Source organism: Rhinoderma darwinii, chromosome 9 (assembly GCF_050947455.1).
Source record: "Rhinoderma darwinii isolate aRhiDar2 chromosome 9, aRhiDar2.hap1, whole genome shotgun sequence".
NCBI lineage: Eukaryota > Metazoa > Chordata > Amphibia > Anura > Rhinodermatidae > Rhinoderma > Rhinoderma darwinii.
This window is the reverse complement of record NC_134695.1, coordinates 94,945,194-94,964,082: the sequence shown is the minus strand read 5'-3', so window position 1 is coordinate 94,964,082 and position 18,889 is coordinate 94,945,194. Positions and strand designations below refer to the sequence as shown.

The window sequence follows — 18,889 nt, the reverse complement described above, 5'->3', positions numbered from 1 at the left end:
CTCATTGAATTCAATGGGGATGCAAAGCCTGCAACAGAAAGCCAAGTGTTGCGACTATTGCCGGGGGATCGCATTTCGCCGCAAAGATCACAACTCAGAAAGAAGTAGTAATTCATACTTACCCAGAACACACTGCTAATTCCTCCAGTCCAGCCTCCTGGGAGGACGCTACAGCCCATATGACCGCTGTGGCCAATCACAAGCTACAGAAGTCACATGGGCTGTAGCATCATTCATGGAGGCCGGACTGGACAGCAAAGGAGGGACGGTTCACCAGGCACGTATGGACTTTTTAAAAAAAAAATTATTATTTCTATGCTGCTTACCACAGTGGAAATTCCGATTAAAAAAAACACCCACCAAAGTGTGCTGCCGGGTTCCAGGTCCGGTACGCTGCATAGTTTTTACGCAGGATATCCGACCCGCGGGAACCCGGTCTTACCATGACAACACATAGAAGCTGTATATATAAAAAAATAAAAATAAAGGGTTAAACAGCAAAATAGCCCTATTGCTTCAGTCTGCTTTATGGCTTTCCTACTTTACTCTGGAGATCTTAACTTTTTTTTTTTTTTAAACAATAATTGGCGATCGGGGATTGGCGATTCTGACTCCTACAGGGAGCAAAAAAAGACCCTCCTCCTCCTCCTCACATGCACTCTGCACTGTGAGGAGGAGGAGGAGGAGGAAAGAGCGCGAGCGACGGAATACACGGCCGTCACTCGGGACACATTCCGGTGATGGCCGTGTATTACCCGGCCCCATAGACTTCTATGGGAGCCGGCCAGAAATAGGGCAGGTCCCATTCTTTGACGGCCAGGTTTCCCGGCCCGTCAAAAAAATCGGTCGTGTGAATAGCCCCATTAGGGGTCTATTGTCCCTACTGCAGCAGTGTGACAGCCGTTTTATGAACGGCCGTCACCCGTCTGGGAAACCCTGTCGTGTGAATAAGGGCTAACAAAGCTCTATACAAATGATATGGAAAGAATAAACATTTTCCATATTTCTTGTAGCTTATGCAAAGTAAACCTTATGATTAGATCACCAGACTTATGTTAAAAGGAATAAAATCATGCAGAGACGGTAATAAAAAAAGAAATTATTAAAAAAAAAAAAAAAAGTTACTACCCATCTGTCAACTCCCAAGAAGTTCTCAATGGTAAATTTATCCCTCACAAATATCTGCCAGCTGTCCATAACAGCCGGACTACAAGGGTTTTCCATTCTTAATGTGAGGTTTGTAGAGGGTGCAGGATAAACTCCTCCATCACATAATATAACCTTACTATGAATACAGGCTCTAAATACGTCCGTTACCCCATATCCTTATATTCAAAGCAGAACAAGTGTGAACTATGACAGACGTATGTGCTCTCTGCATGTGCTACAACGTAACGGAGCCGTTTAGTGTGTGGCTTGCACTTTAGCAGCCCTGAGCCATGTGATGCACCTTGCGGCTCCCAAAAAAAGCACATTCCTTTGAAGCCCACATGTGGGAGGGGGTTCCTGAGGTGTTTGATCAGTTACACTAAACAAAACATGAAAGTAAAGGGTTCATTTAGATGTTGCAGTCCAGGTGTGTTTAAAACCGCATAGGGGAAAAAAACGCATACAAATACCCATGCGCTTGAACCACAATTTGGTGCATTTTTCAATGTTGTAAAAAAAAAAAAAAAATGAATAAATAAAAACAGCGTTTTGCTGTAATCACGGTATTTAACTGCACTGTCTGAACATACACAAAGGATACAGGCAAACTGCGGAAAATCTGCATCCAAACCAGATAAAGGCTATGTTCACACGGGGTCTTTTGCCGAGTTTTTTGACGCGGAAACCGCGTCGCAAAACTCGGCAAAAACGGCCCGAGAACGCCTCCCATTGATTTCAATGGGAGGCGTCGGCGTCTTTTTCCCACGAGCAGTAAAACTGCCTCGCGGGAAAAAGAAGCGACCTGCCCTATCTTCGGGCGCTTCCGCCTCTGACCTCCCATTGACTTCAATGGGAGGCAGGAGAAAGCGTATTTCCCGCTGTTTTATGCCCGCGGCGCTCAATGGCCGCGGGCGAAAAACGGCGCGATAATTGCCGCGAAAATCGGCGTGCAGGGAGAGGAATATCTGCCTCAAAGTTCCAAACGGAATTTTGAGGCAGATATTCCTCCCCCAAAATACTCCGTGTGAACATAGCCTAATGCTGAAACAGATGAGGAATTTATGCTGCAGATTTTGGGGCTTTTTTTAAATAAACTTTTTAGATAAAATTTGAGATGGGAACGCAGGATGAATGGACATGCTGCAGATTTTAAGATTCTTCAGCATGTAGAGGAGAATTCTCGACATCTCATTTACTTCGCTGGTACTGTATTACAATACGCATCGTGTGATGTGTCCTGATAGTTTGGGCTAAATTCTATCATCTATTGGAAAATCATTCCATTCACTGTAGGATACTAGATGGCCCCTGTACACACTGCAGATTTTGTTTCAGAAATTCAGTTTTTCATTCGAATGGGGTCGTTTCTGCAGCGTGTCAAGGGGCCTCTAGGTTAATTTAGGCGCTGGATCCTTCATTTACTTGAGTGTGAAGGATCTTAAGGTCTATTCTTAAATTTTCTGAAACAAGCATAAAGTGATAGTGCACCGCTGTGCTGACAATGCCGTAAAGGTAAACTTATGCCCAAAAAAAATAAAATCTAGATTTTTTTTGTTTCAACCTTATGAGTGGTTTTCGATTTGAATCTCAATTTCCTTTTTACTGTTAAATAAACTGAAAAAAATACCAAGAGATAAAATGTAATAAATTATTTTGTTTATATAAATAACTTTATTACTATAATGATTGTACGTAACTTCACAACATTTAACCTCTGCAAATACTTTATCAGAAATACTATTGGAAAAATGTATATCTAATGGATTATAATTTCTGCGTTCCCCAGCAGGGAACAGGTTAACAGAATCTATAATCAATGATGCGCTGCGTGCACTAACATCCCTCTCTGCCCCTCACCACCTCAGCCGGTCTCCTACATGGCAGGCGAGGGCAGTGTAAAGTGCAGCAGGGCCAGGCAGATCGCGCCAAGCACTCTGACACTGTAATGTAATCTCGCTTCAGAGGTCTGAGCAGCACCGTCAGTACCCCAGTTTCTACAAACGTCTCAGCACCTCTAATTTATCTAGGGACCTAGACTTCAGTAACAGGAGGGAGATCGCTGTTGTGCTTTGTCTAAGACTTCGGCTCCACCAGGCATGTTGAGCGCATTTTACTGCACTTTCGAGGTGATTTTTTGGCGTTTAACGGCTGTGAAAAACGCACAGCCGTGTGCGGTTATTAAAGGTGAAGTACATTGAAACCATGCGAGTCACCTGTAATAGCCGCAAAGCTAAGAACCACATTGCAAAACTGTGGCGACTTGTGGGCAATCACATGCAGTTTTTACCAAGCGTTTTTCACAGCAGTTTAGGGTCTACTCAGATGTTGCGTTTTGTTGCAAAAAAAACACATCTAAAAACGCATGTGGTTTTCACCGACCCTCAACATCTGAATGGACCCTGAGACACATGAAAGCCACTCCGAAACGGTGGTAAAAACAATCTAAACGCCCCGCGGAATTTGAATTGTGGTTAAAAACCACATCGAAAAAGTATCTGAAAAGACATTTGCGGTTTTTCGATGCGGCTGCAGGTAAAGACACAACCACCTAGAAAAAATATATAAACAAGTAAACCACCACATCATAGGAAAAACGCATTTGATGCGGTTGTTAACAGCGACTAACTGCTGCGTGTTAAACACTTGTGTCGTTTCTGACTGCTAATCACACAGATGAATGGGGAAAGTGAAAGGAGGAAGAAGCAAAGCCAGATGCAGCAGCGGAGAGCAGGGGTTACATGATGCAATATAAACAGGATGACAATACACAATGCCACATTCCCTCAGAGCTTTCACTTAACCCGTTCGCGCTCAGTGACGGAATAGTACGTCGCGGGAGGAACGGCCGACACATGCAGGAGCTGTGATAGCTGCTGTCTTGCCGCAGCTCCTACAGCGGGGACCGATCGCGGTATCCCCGCTGATTAACCCCTTAGAATTATTAAAGTAATAAGTAAAAATCCCTGATCAGTCCTTTATTATTAATAAAAATAAAGAAATAAACAAATGAACTATACATAATTGGTATTGCCGCGTCCGTAACGGTCTGAACTACAAAAGTATTTCATTAGCTATCCAGCGCGGTGAACGCCATAAGAAAATAATAATAAACCACACCAGAATCACAATTTTTTGGTCACTTCACCTCCCAAAAATGGAATAAAAAGAGATCAAAAAGTCACATGTACCTAAAAATGGTGCTGATCGAAACTGCAGTTCGTTACGCAAAAAAAAAGTCCTCACACGGCTTTCTTGATGGAAAAATAAAAAAAAGTTATGGCTCTTAGAATAAGGTAACACAAAAAGTAAATGATTTTTTATAAGAAAAAGTATTTTATTGTGCAAACGCCATAAGACCTAAAAAAAACAAAAAACAACATACATCCGGTATCGCCGTAATCGTATCACCTCGCAAAATAAAGTGAATGTCATTTATAGCACACGGTGAACGCTGTAAGAAAAAAAAAAAAAGTATAAAAAAACAATTGTGGATTTGCTGTTTTTAGTCACCACGCCTCTTAAAAATAGAATAAAAACTGATCAAAAAGTCGCATGCACCCCATGAAATCTACAATTAATTCCTCAAGGGGTCTAGCTTCCAAACTGGGGTCACTTTTAAGAGGGTTTCCCCTGTACTGGTTCCTCAGAAGCGACACGATGCCCAGAAACAATCCAGCAAATCTTCATGCCAAATAGCGCTCCTGCCTTTCGGAGCCCTGCCGTGTGTCCAACCAGCAGTTTATTACCACATATGGGTATTGCCGTAATCGGGAGAAATTGCTTTACAAAATGTTGGGGTGCTTTTTCTCCTTTATTTCCTGTCAAAATTAAAAATTCGTACCTTTTAAATTGGAAGAATTAGATTTTCAATTGCACAGCCTAATTACACAAATTGCAGTAGAAAACCAGTGGGATCTAAATGCCCACTATTCCCCTCGATAAGTTCTTTGAGGGGTGTAGTTTGCCAAATAGGGTGACTTTTGGGGGTTTCCACTGTTTTGACACCACAAGACCTCTTCAAACTGGACATGGTGCGTAATAAAAAGGAGGCCTCGAAATCCTCTAGGTGCTCCTTTGCTTCTGAGGCCGGTGTTTCAGTCCATTATCACACTAGCGCCACATGTGGGATATTTTTCAAAACTGCAGAATCTGGGCAATAAGTATTGAGTTGCGTTTGTAAATTTCACCTCTACTTTGCTTTAAATTCATGTGAAACACCTAAAGGGTTAAGAAACTTTCTGCCGTTTTGAATACTTTGAGGGGGTCTAGTTTCTAAGATGGTGTGTTTTATCAGGGTTTCTAATATATAAGCCCCTCAAAGCCAATTCAGAACTGAACTGGTACATAAAAAAAAAGTGGCTTTTGAAATTTTATTCAAATCCTTGAAGGAAAAAAAAAAAAAAAAGAATGTTCAAAAAATGATGCCAACATATAGTGGACATATGGGAAATGGGAATTAGTAACTATTTTGGGTGGTATAACCTTCTGTCTTACAAGCAGATGCATTTAAAATCAGAAAAATCAATTTTTTTCAAGTTTCCTCTAAACTTTTTTATTTTTCACTACTTACTTTTTACTGAATTTTACCACTAACCTAAAGCCCAATGTCTCACGAGAAAACAATCTCAGAATCGCTTGGATTGGTTTAAGCATTCCGAAGTTGTTACCACAAAGTGAAATATGTTAGATTTAAAAAATGGGCTCTGAGCCTTAAGGCCAAAACTAGGCTGCGTCCTTAAGGTTTCTCAATTTTCAGGGCAACAATATAAAAATAAAAAAAAACAAAAAACAACACCGTTAATAGAGTGAGAATCTTAACTGCAACATATGCCGCGTCAGAATTAGCGCCACGTAATTGCCCACCAATGACTTCAAATGGGAGGTAGAGGCCTTTTTTTCCCGGGTGGCTTTTGGCCACTGAGAAAAAAAAAAAAGCGGCATGTTCTTTCTTTCTTTGACTTGTTTCAATGGGAGGCAGAAAAACAAACCTGTGGCAGCCGTTTGAGCTTTTTTCTTTTTTAAAGGTCTTAAAACAACGCCAGCAGTTCAAAATTCCTGAAGAAATTTTGAGGAAGATTTTTTTCTGAAGGCCTAAGGCTATGTTCACACGGGTCTGATATGTCTATGGAAACACACACTTATTTACTGAAAGAACCACTGACAAATCTCAGGATTATCTCGTATTTCTGCAGCGGATGTGCAGTTGGATGAGCAGCAGAACTCCACACTGAACCGCGTAAATAAGGGACATGGGGTGTTTTTTCCCCGTGAGGTCGGCACAGAGACGCGGATTGAAGTCGCAGTGAGGCGGATTTATTGCGGATTTCGGAATCTGGAATTCAGAACGTGTGAACGGAGCCTTATACATTAACCCACACAGTAGTAAACAGAAGTGCTGTCCACATTTTTGTGCAGTAAAGCATTATGGCCCATAACTACATGTTCAATGGCCAAATTAACCCCTTTACGCACCAGGATGTGCCCTTACGTTCTGGTGCAGGGGTTGAAGTAAGGGTGAGACACACCGCTGAGCCCGCTCAATACTCTGTGTATTGCAGCCCCCGACAGGTCTCAGCAGGCGGCTGTGAGGACAATGCGCTGCGATACATTAGTATTGCGGTGTACTGTACAAGCGAACAAAAACAATCAAATTTTTTTTTACCCAACGTAAAGTTAAAAAATAAAATAAGAGTTAACTTAACTGGTATAGCCGTGTCCGTAGAAGTCTGAACTTGTGCAATATGACCTTCTTTAACCTGCTCAGTGAACGCTGTAAAAATAAAAATTTAACTGGTTCCCGACCGCCAGCTGTAATTAAAATGGCCGGCGGTCAAGGTCCTTGAAGCCCACACCATAGTGCATCTATGGCACGAGTTTTAGCCGGCTGTCTGAGCAAATCGGGCAGCTGAATGTCGGGGACCCGGAAGAGAAGATAAAAGCCGTTTTCACAGCTTCTGCCTTCTCAGATAGTTTGCAAACAGCGCTCAATGAGCACTGTGTATAGAATCGGTCCCATGATCATGTGACCGGTCACATGATCGCCGGGATGCTGTTCGTGAGGGGCTGCTGCTGGGTCTAACTAGACCCAGCATGACCCCATTAGTGACAATTGTCACAATAAGAGGGCTGATTTCCCCTGTAACTGGGGCTGCTGTGCATCTTGTGACCATCCTGGCGTTGTTTTCAGTGGGTTAGGACAATTGAGGATCTTATTCAGTTTGTTTTTTTAATGGATGTGAAAACTGATGCCATCTGGATGGAAAAAAATATCGAACTAAAGGCAATCACAATAAACATGGATGCAAAATAGTCATCTTTTCACGGATTGAACTCTGTTTACTGCGATTTGATGCGCACAAGAAGCATGCGGTTTTCCGATGCATTTTTTACGTGGTTTTAACCGCACCTCAACGTCGGAATACACACTCGAGTTAAACTGCGCTGAAACCAAACATTCGTCTGCATAGAATGGAAGATATCTTCACACATGCCAGGCCTTGAATGGATAATACTGGCAAATTCAAAGGCGGCACAGAACGCCTATACTAGGACTTTCTCCATATCGATCACACTGAACATAGCTCATCAGACCCTATAATATTACATTTATAACAGCGGGGGTTCACATTAATCTATTAAAGGGGGGGGACACATGGAACTGCTCTTACACAATCAAGATACCTATACATCGGAGAGAAGACTAGCTTAACCCCAGGAACCAAGCACATGAACATTCCCAAAAGCGGATATCCGTGAATAGTGTTAACTCATCACAGGCAGATCCGTTTTCCTATCTTAAGGAAAGCGGAGCTAAGAAAGTCGTATGTTATTGTGACATTTCTGCATTACCATTTCAATTGCTGATAGATGTGATTTAAGCCCCATTCACATTGAGCTTGTGCTGTCCGCCGAGTGTATAAGTATTTATAAAAACGTGGACCATTGAAAACGTATACAAACCTACAATTTTCCGTTTCAGTCTGTATTTTTTCTATAGACTACATTTAGCGTAAACTCATACGTCGGTATAAGTTTTTGTTTATTTAAGTGAGCAGTGATGAAAAAAAAAAAAAGGGGGAGAGATTTACTGTATGTGAACGGATACAAACATATAGCACTACATTTGCCTGTGTCGTCCATTGAGATCAATGCTAAAAAAAAAAAAAAAAAAAAAGTTGTCGCATAGACCTTTTTTTTTTTGAAGTACAGAATAGCGTAGCAGACTCCGCTTTTCAGGACTTTCAAAAAGCAGTATCCCAACGTAACCATGACAAACAGACAAACCGATGCTATTTTGGTCTACGTTTGACCCATTATAGTTATGTATACGCCGAGCTATAGGTTGCAATACTTTAGTGTTTAAAACATATACGCACGGTGGAGAGCACAAATGCAACGTGAATGTGGCCTAATTTACATTTATGATTCATTTTTTTATTAATGCTGTATGTCTGTTATTACCGTTTATAAAACCGTTCTGATTATGGAATAAAAAAAAACACTAAACAGTCCGGATTGAACTTCCACTATTAGGTCAGACCACTGAAAGAAAAGAACTGGTTAAAAGCTTACAGCTGAATGGGAATGTGATCAATACCCTGCCCAGAAGACACGGCATCCCCCACACCGCTGCTGCTCTGGTCTGCACAGGTCCATTAGGCTGATTCAATTAAAATGCCTTCCTAAAGATAGAAACTGGTGTAATCGACGTGATGGAGTGTGGCAGCTCGCAGACTGTCTGTGGCGCAGGCTTTAGAACGCCCTCATGGCAGGTTCTGCTCCAGCACAAGCCATTATCGGAGGGATGTGGAATCACCTCTACATTGCAGTTTACATTTCTATAAAAATATTACTGATAGAAAGTAAAATGAGAAGATGCACAAAAATCACTGGACCGGTTTACTCTGTACCAGGCGAGCACGTCATTCACAATGCTACGTTATAAATAATTCACTACTTCGTGGTATCGATATAAAGGTATACTCAAATGGCGCGTCCCAACCACGGTTTACCATAGAATGCCATAGTTTCACCCAAAATGTCGGCGTTTTGCTGCATGTGTGGAATCTAACTGCGTCATCTGAATATAGCCTAAGGCTGGGTTCCCGCAATGCAGATTTTGCATGGATTTTTAACCGCAGATAAACGCAGCAAATACTATTTCAGAGAAAACCGCCTCTGATTTTCAGCCGCCTTAGGGTAGGTTCACACACAAACTCGAAAACGTCTCAAAATAAGGAGCTGTTTTCAAGGGAAAACAGCTCCTGATTTTCAGACGTTTTTTTTTAAGTCACTCGCGATTTTCGTGGCGTTTTTTACAGCCGTTTTTGGAGCTTTTTTCGATAGTCAATGAAAAACACCTCCAAAAACGTCCCAAGAAGTGACCTGCACTTCTTTTTCGCGGCAGTTTTTTTTATTTACGAGTAAAAACCGCTCCATCGGAACAGATCTCCGTTTTCCCATTGAAATCAATGGGCAGCTGTTTGGAGGCGTTCTGCTTCCGATTTTTCAGCTGTTTACGGCCTGAAAAACGGCCGAAAATAGGTCGTGTGAACAAACCTTTAGAAGAAAAAGGCCTAAAAAAAAAACCCCGTTTTCAGCCTCAGACCATGGAAAAACTGCTCCAAAAACGGCTACAGAAGTGACATGTTCCTTTTGACGCAGCATTTTTTTGTGACGTTTTTTAAAATGGTGGCGTAAAAAAAACAAAACCGCCCCATCTGAACGAAACACCGTTTTCCAATTGAATTCAATGGGCAGATGTTTGTAGGTGTTTAGCTGCCGCGGTTTCATGCGTATTTCAGGGCGTTTACGCCTCGAAATACGCCTGAAATCAGCGTGTGTACATACCCAAATACTGTTTTTTTTTAGGCCGGGTTCCCACGTAGCGTAAACGCATTTACATAAGCAGCAAAGTGGATGAGATTAAGAAAATCTCATGCCCAGGCTGCGGAAAAAAACTGCAGCATAAACGCTAATAAATTGACCAGACGTCAATTTATGCATAGTTTTTGTTGATTTTGTGTTGTGGGTTTTCCCCATTGAATTCAAAGGAGATGCAAAACCTGCAACAGAAAGCCAAGTGAATTTTGCGGCAGGAATCCCAGTGATTTCGCCCTGCTTCCTGCAGTCCGGCCTTCCTCCTTCATCCCATGTAACCGCTGCAGCCAATCAGAGGCAGCAGCGGTCACATGGCCAGCAACGTCATCTTTGGAGGCGACTACGCACAGAAAAGAGGGCAGTGCCGGTCGCATCACATCATGCTGACCGCGCGCACACTTCTTGTCAGGAGCGGGGCAATGGCTGTTCTACACAGCCGCAGCCCCGCTCTAACGGCGGAGGTCAGAGAAACCTCATCTCTGCCGCTGTTCCCTTGAATGCGGAGATCAAAGTTGACTGCAGCAATCAAGGGTAAAATGAAAAGGGGAGTGCCCTCTGGATCGCATCACAGGTAATTCATGTGACACATACCATATATGGGTAAAAAGCCCAGGGTCCATTGAAGGACCCCAGGGCTGTCTAACCATATTTCTTATTAGGGCAAACTTCGGCACGTCCTAACAACTGCCTGTGTACTATCAGTATATAGATATATGCCAGTACGTTAAAGTATCAAAATAAAGTAAAAAAAGTAATGTTAAAACTAAAAATGTAACAAAATCCGCATTTACAATAAAAATTTAAATAAATGTCTTAATACATAAAACACACACGTTCGGTAGTCGCCACCATAATAACCTGCACAACAAATTTAAGCAACATTTATGACGTAATACGCATCGTTTGTATGTGGCGCAGTCAGACTTTGCAGTTGAGGCATAAAATGCATAGATGTTTACAGCGATTCGAAGCTCTTGATGCGGTTGCAAAACCACATTCAATCGCAGTAAAAAGGTAGGCTGTTTTGTAATTTTTTTTCTTCTTTTTAAAAGTCATTAGCTATACTTTTATGCAACAAAAACAGTTACAAGGAGGAGAAAACCTCCAAAATAACTAACACACACACACACACACACACACACACACACACACACACACACACGCACACGCACACGCTAAGGCCAGGAGGAGGGTCTAGGGATTGCCAACACATAATTTAAATAACTTTCTAGGCATAGAAGAGTAGAAAGCAGAAGAAGATTTGATCATAAAAGTCCTGAACCACATCAACAAACATGCCTAGCAAGCACACGAGGGAAAAGTATTCTAGGAAAGAAGAATCTGCACCGCAGGTCAATTTACCTACAGAAATTTTCCGCAGCATGTGGTGGAGACTGGTTTAAATCTCATCCACTTTGAGGACTTTTGCTGGCAGCGTATTACAGTAGCCGCAGTGTATCCACCACATGCGAATATACCCAAAATGTACAATTCCCTACAAAGTTCCATACATCAGCAAGAAGAATAAGCAGGTGGATGTGACCCTTTCAATAAGGCAGAACATTAAAAAGGACTAAACCAGGAACTTCTCCTGAAATATACATTGCATATAATATCAGAGCTCACATGCTCTGACGCAGATATACCTGTGACACAAACAGGTGTGTAGATAGATTGAGCCCTTCACTTTGCCCAGTGTTTTGGGGGCATCTGTAAGATATTTCAAACAGGTTGTACTTTAACAATCCCGATTCTATTCTATTCCTTAAAGAGGACCGGTCACCTCTCCTGACATGTTTCATGGGGAGTACAATTATTTACCAAAACAGACAATTCTGGAACATATTTTTATAGAAATCTACATAGCGCCATTCCTATTTTAAACCTTCTAGAAATTTATGAATAAACTGACAACTGGGTGTAACCAGTTGGTGGTGTGTCCCTACACAGACTGACAATGTCCAATCAGTGCTGACAGAGTAAGACACGCCCCTGTTGCAAGGGGAACAGCAACACCCAGCTGTCAATTTATGCATACATTTATAGGAGGAATAACAGAGGGGAAAAAGACGCCGCAGAATTATTTCATGGGGAATACAAGTATTTACTAAAAATAGACCTGTCAGGAGAGGTGACAGGTCCTCTTTAAATAAGTGACAAAAGTGCCTAGCGCCATAAAAATACAAGGACTGTTTTGCCAAGACAAACCAGCACAAAGATCATTGGGCAACAGCTATGTGTACTGACATGGTTTAGAGGACCATTGCCCGTCTATCTCAAGCTTGAGTACTTCAGAGCGACATTTCACCAGCACAATAGCAACCACAAGGTCATATATTAATTTGAGTCTCCAGAACGTAAACCACAGTTATCTTCTGCTTGCCTCTTGCGCAGGACACAGCCAATATGATTACTTTAACCTCTTCCCGCGCTGCTCCGCAATAGTACGTCCTGCAGAGGGGTTAGTTCCCGCATCCATACGTACTATTGCGGAGTAGTTCCCGGCGCACACTGTCCTAACGGACAGTGTCCGGGAACCGGGAGGTCAGCTGTCACTCCAGCCTTGCCGGTCAGCGGACCATCGCTTCTGATTTCGGCAATTAACCCCATAAATGCGGCGACGGATTGCAGTCGCCGCATTTAAGTGGTTTGAAGCACATTGGCAGCCCCCACGAAGTGATCATGGGGGCGACCGATGCTCGTCGTGGCAATCGGATGTCAGACAATGACCTCCGGGTTGCCATGTACGGAAGCCTCGGAGGAGCAGCCTCCTGCCGCTCCTCCGAGACTTCCTGTCAGTGTGACTGTCACGTCACAATGACAGTTAGAGTGCACTACACTACGTTATAAGTTATATAAACAAACACTTCATTTTTTTTCCTAGAAGAAGTCTTTCATTATAGGGAAAAAATGAACACGTTAAAAAAAGTACACATATCTGGTATCACCGCGTTCGTAACGACCCCAACTATAAAACTATAATGTTATTTTTCCCGCACGATGAACACTCCAAAAAAAAAATCAATAAAAAAACGACACCAGAATCGCTATTTTTTGGTCACCACCCCTCCAAAAAGAGAGAATAAAAAGTGATCAAAAAGTCGCATGTACCAGAAAATAATACCGATAAAAACTACAACCCGTCCTGCAAAAAACAAGCTCTTACACCGCTTTTTTGACTGAAAAATAAAAAAAGTTACGGCTCTCAGAATATGGTGACAGAAAATAAATTATTTTATAAAAAAGAGATTTTATTGCACAAACGCGGCAAAACACAAAAAAAAACCCTATATACATCTGGTATCGCCGTAATCGTACCGACCCGCAGAATAAAATATAATGGTCATTTATAGTGCACGGTGAACGCCGAAAAAAAGAAACTAAAAAACAGTCAGAATTGCTTGTTTTTGGTCACCTGGCTTGCAAAAAACTTTAATAAAAAGTGATCAAAAAAAATCGCATGTACCCCAAAATGGTACCAATGAAAAGTACAGATTGTCCCGCAACAAATAAGCCCTCACGCAGCTCCGGTGGTGAAAAAATAAAGAAGTTCTGGCTCTCAGGAATATGGCGATGCAAAATGTGCAGTGTTTTCTAAAAGCGGGTAACATCCGACACCATTTATCAGTGCGACATCGGCCACACCTATGAATTATTATTTACCGCATTATTATACCCTCTTATTATGCCCTGATGTTCTCCGCACAGATTACATATGCCCCCACATTATAAACTGAAATACTAACAAAACCAAAAACAGAAAAACTACCACTAAGCAAAATCTGCGCTCCAAAAGCAAAATGGCGCTCCCTCCCTTCTGAGCCCTGCAGCGTGCCCAAACAGCAGTTTGCGCCCACATATATGGCATTGCCTTACCTGGGAGAACCCGCTTAACGTTTTATGAGGTATTTGTCTTCAGTGGCACAAACTGGGCACAACATATTATGCACTAAAATGGCACATCAGTGCAAAATTGCAATATTCACACCATCCGCTGTGCATTAACCCCTTTGAGCACTATGACTTAATAGCACGTCATGGTGCTGGGTTGGTGTATGGAGCGGGCTCACGTGCTGAGCCCGCTCCATACACTGCGGGCGTCGGCTGTGTAGTAGAGCTGACACCCAGGACTAACGGACAGGAACAGCGATCGCTCTGTTACAGGAGCCTGTAACAACAACAATATACTGCAATACATTAGTATCGCAGCATATTGTACCCGCGATCCAATGATCGCTGGTACAAGTCCCCTAAGGGGACTAATAAAATGTGTAGAAGAATTAAAATTATTAGTAGTGAGAAAGAAAAAAAACGTAAAAAAAAAAAACCTTTTCCCATTTTGCTTCAAAAGTAATGTAAAAAAATAAACAGAATTGATATCGCTACGTCCGTAAAAGGCCGAACTATTACAATATACCATTAATTAACTCGCACGGTGAACACCGTAAAAAACTTAAATAATTTAAACCGCCAGAATCGCTGTAGTTTGTTTTTACTGCACGACGAAAGCTGTAAAAACGAAAACCCCAAAAAATTGAATCAGATTTTTTTCCTATATTAATATATTTTCCTATTTTTTTTCAGTTTCCCAGTACTTTTTATGGCACTTTAAATGGTATCAATAGAAACTACAATTCCTCCCGCAAGAAATAAGCTCTCACATCACTCATCTCTCACAAGCAAAAAATGGATCAGTCTTGAAAGGGTTAATTCATTTCTAATGAAAAAAATGTATGACCCCATGTGGGGTATTTCCGTAGCCGGGAGAAATAGCTTTACAAAAATTGGTTGTTTATTTCTCCTTAATGCCTTGTAAAAATGAGAAAATGCAACATTTTAGTGGAAAAAAATTGTGATATTCATTTTCTCCGCCTAATTCTAATAAATTCTGCAAAAGACCCGTGGAGTCTAAATTCTCACTATACCCCTAGAAAAATTCCTTGAGGGGGGTTTCCAAAATGGGGTAACTTGGGGGGCTTCCACTGTTTTGGTCTCTCCAGGGCGTTGCAAAGGCGGCATGGCACCGAAAAACAATCAAAATCCGTGCTCCAAAATCTAAATGGCGCTACTTCCCTTCTGAGCGCTGCCATGGGTCCAATCAGCAGTTTATTACCACATATGGAGTATTGCCGTAATCAGGAGAAAATGCTTTACAAATGTTGTGGTTCTTTTTTTCCTTTATTCCTTGTAAAAATGTAAAATTTCTATGCTTTTTCAGAAAAAAAAGTTGATTCTCATTTTCACTGCCTAATTCCACTAAATTCTGCAAAAAACCTGTGTGGTCAAAATGCTAACTATACCCCTAGATAAATTCCTTGAGAGGTGTGGTTTCCAAAATGGGGTCACTTTTGGGGGGTTTCCCCTGTTTTGGTCTCTCCATGGCGTTGCAAACGCGACATGGAACCGAAAACCAATCCAGCAAAATCCATGCTCCAAAATCCAAATGGCGCTCCTTCCCTTCTGAGCCTTGCTGTGGGTCCAATCAGCAGTTTATTACCACATATGGGATATTACCGTAATCAGGAGGCATTGCTTTACATATGTTGAGGTGCATTTTCTTTATTATTTTTTGTAAATATTAAAAATTTCTACGTTTTTTTCAGACTAATTCTAATAAATTTAGCGAAAAACCTGTGCGGTCAAAATGCTAACTATACACCTAGATAAATTCCTTGAGGGGTGTAGTTTCCAAAATGGGGTAACTTTTGGGGTGTTTCCACTGTTTTGGCACCTCAATACCTCTTCAAACCTGACAAGGTGCCTAAAATATATTCTAAAAAAAAGGAGGCCCAAAATCCACTAGGTGCTCCTTTGCTTCTGAGGCCGGTGCTTCAGTCCATTATCACACTAGGGCCACATGTGGGATATTTCTAAAAACTGCAGAATCTGGGCAATAAATATTGAGTTGCATTTCTCTGGTAAAACCTTCTGTGTTACAAAAAAAAAAAAAAATGTATTCGAAATTAATTTCTGCAAAAAAAATAAAATTTGTAAATTTCACCTCTACTTTGCTTTAATTCCTGTGAAACGTCTAAAGGGATAAAACACTGTGAATGCTGATTCGAATACCTTGAGGGGTGCAGTTTTCAAAATGGGGTGACTTCTGGGGATTTTCTAATATATAAGGCCCTCAAAGCCACCTCAGACTGAACTGGTCCCTGAAAAAATAGCCTTTTGAAATTTTCTTTAAAATAAGAGAAATTGCTGCTAAAGTTCTAAGCCTTGTAACGTCCTAGAAAAATAAAAGGACGTTCAAAAAACGATGCAAACAAAGTAGACATATGGGAAATGTTAACTAGTAACTATTTTGTGTGGTATTACTATCTGTTTTACAAACAGATCCGTTTAAATTTAGAAAAATGATAATTTTTGCAAATTTTTTCTAAATTGCGGTGTTTTTCCAGAAATAAATACCAAAATTAATCGCCAAAATTTTTTCACTAACATAAAGTACAACATGTCACGAGAAAACAATCTCAGAATCGCTTGGATAGGTAAAAGCATTCCAACATTATTACCACATAAAGTAACATGTCAGATTTGAAAAAATCGGCTGGGTCCTGAAGGGGTTAATGTTTGCACAGCTACCATCGATATGGCGGTAATATAATTATATGGCTTCAGTAAACAGGCAGGTGTTTTAAGCCCAGTTCATAGAGTCTTTTTACGCTGAATTGGATGCTGAAACAGCAGGGAAAAAAAACTTCCAAACCGGAGGAGGAGTTTTTTTTCCCTGCGGTGGTTCTTAGCCGCTCACAGCCCAAAAAAACATGGAATGCTCTTTCTTGCTGCGAAATCAATAAGAGGCAGAGAAAGCGTTTTTCGCCCCAGGAGCTCAATCGCCGCAGGTGAAAAACGCAGCGAAAAATCGCAGCAAGAGTTTGCAGGCATGTCAAAATCTGCCTCAAAACTCCTTCAGGAATTTTGAGGCAGATTTTTCTGCCTGCAAAAAAACGCTGTCTGAGCAGGGCCTTAACAATGTACACTAACTACTGGCAAAAGGCCCAATAGGTAAGGCTCTGTTCACATTGAAGGCTCAGTCATAGTCTTCACATTTAACGGGAAGAATAGCGCAGCATGCATTTCTATTTTTTCCGTCAAAATTAACGAGACCTTGACGGTACCCAATGGACCCAATTATAAGCCAATGCGGGAAGGCGGGTGCCGGTGGAATTCACTGTATATCTGGTACTGCATTGTGGCTTCCTGCAGTAAGCAAACCACGATGCAGATAACTCAAACGTTGACCAACTTCATAAAGTCAGATACTCATAAAAAAGACAGACCCAACAGCAGATCATTTTAGGCCCATTTTACACAGGATGACCTCAAACCCACATAATCTGCGTGTACATACAAGCTTATTCTTGAAGCCTTTATGGCGGTCAGAATGTTATTACTGCAGTAAAAGCCGGTCAGACCACCTCTCACTGTACGTTTTGAAAGCCAAAAAACCGTAACCAAAATAATTTTTTAACAGCTAAAACAAGGATTTTACGTTCGATGGAAAAAAAACAAAAACAAAAAAAAACAAAACAGGCCACTTAACCAGTTTACAGATCAGAGCGTCATACAAAAAGTTGAGTACCTGTGTCTGAATCTTTTTGATCTCCATTTGTCCCTACCGAGAAAGGCAATTTTCTTTTTGTAGTTTTCTCTTTCCCTCCATCACTTCGATCCAACTTTGGAGTTTTATTTAGGGAAACTTTATCTTTATCCTAGAAGAAATAAAAGAAAAACAGATTTTAGAACGTCTTTTGATTAATAAATTTTTATATATATATATATATGTCAGAAACCTGAAACCTTTGAGAGCCTGTTCACATCAGTGTCGGGTTGCGTTTGGGGTTTCTGTTCATCCATTCCGTTAGAGGAACAGATGAATGGAAACGATAGAATCCATTTGCATTACCATTGATTAATGCTTGCGTTTCAGTTGGTTTCTGCTCCATAAAGTTTCAGGTTTGCTTTTCTTTTAAACTGAAACAATAGCATAGTCGACAACGCTATTGTTTCCGTTAAAAAAAACTTGAAACTTTACGGAACAGAAGCCAACCGACACTGAACCATTACCATTGAAATCAATGGTAATGCAAATGCATGCTATAGTTTCCGCTCGGCTTTCCGTTCATCTGTTCTTCTGACGGAATGGATAAACGGAAAACCCATACGGTACCAGACGCTCATCTGAACAGGCCCTTAATCTAGAACATTTGGTAGACTTTACAAGTATAAATGATACTGTATATACAGAGACACAATTTATTCCAACATCTGAGCAGAGAGTAACATTTTAAACAAGGCCGATCACTATTCACATGAAGCTAGGAGATCTGCTCTTGGTAAAATATGGGAATGAAGCATAGACATCGTGGCAATCATGTATTTTCGGTCTGACACTGCTCAATACCTGGAAAGCCTGGCAGAACTGCATTTTACCCCAATATCCAAGAGGAAGATGACCTGAGAGTTGTCTGAAGCAAAACACAAATATTACAAATGGAAGGAACGTATTGGTTGACTTATTTCTGAACTCCTCTACTATTTAGCATCAGTAATTAATTTCCCTTCATTTTAGGGAGTATGAGATATATACATACGCACATTTTTTTTTTTTTTTTTAAGACGCTTCAAATATTGAAAACCTAGCTGAAATTGATGGTTATTTTTGCATTATTTCGTCCACATCTACATGATATTTGGTGGGAGACCGGTTCTGCAGCAGAGTGGGGGGGGGGGGGGGGAAGAGTCCTAATATCTACCTGGCCCAGGTTACATGACAACGCTGCAATGTTTAGAGTGTGCGAGCCACTGGTTGGAAACGCTGCTGTACTACGTCTCAAAAACGTCCAATATCAGA

General features: G+C 41.2%; 2 protein-coding genes across 8 annotated transcripts in view; one reads left to right on the top strand and one right to left on the bottom strand.

Moving 5' to 3' along the window:
* The window catches only part of RPL13 (ribosomal protein L13), a 257,531-nt gene that overhangs the window by 24,794 nt on the left and 213,848 nt on the right, over positions 1–18,889 (top strand). The window lies entirely within an intron of this gene.
* ANKRD11 (ankyrin repeat domain containing 11) overlaps positions 1–18,889 on the bottom strand; it is a 215,510-nt gene that overhangs the window by 29,031 nt on the left and 167,590 nt on the right. For all 7 annotated transcript variants that reach the window (XM_075838584.1, XM_075838582.1, XM_075838585.1 and 4 more), the window contains one exon: positions 17,618–17,747. In XM_075838584.1, the coding sequence (XP_075694699.1) occupies positions 17,618–17,747 (130 nt within the window). The remainder of the gene's footprint in view (positions 1–17,617; positions 17,748–18,889) is intronic.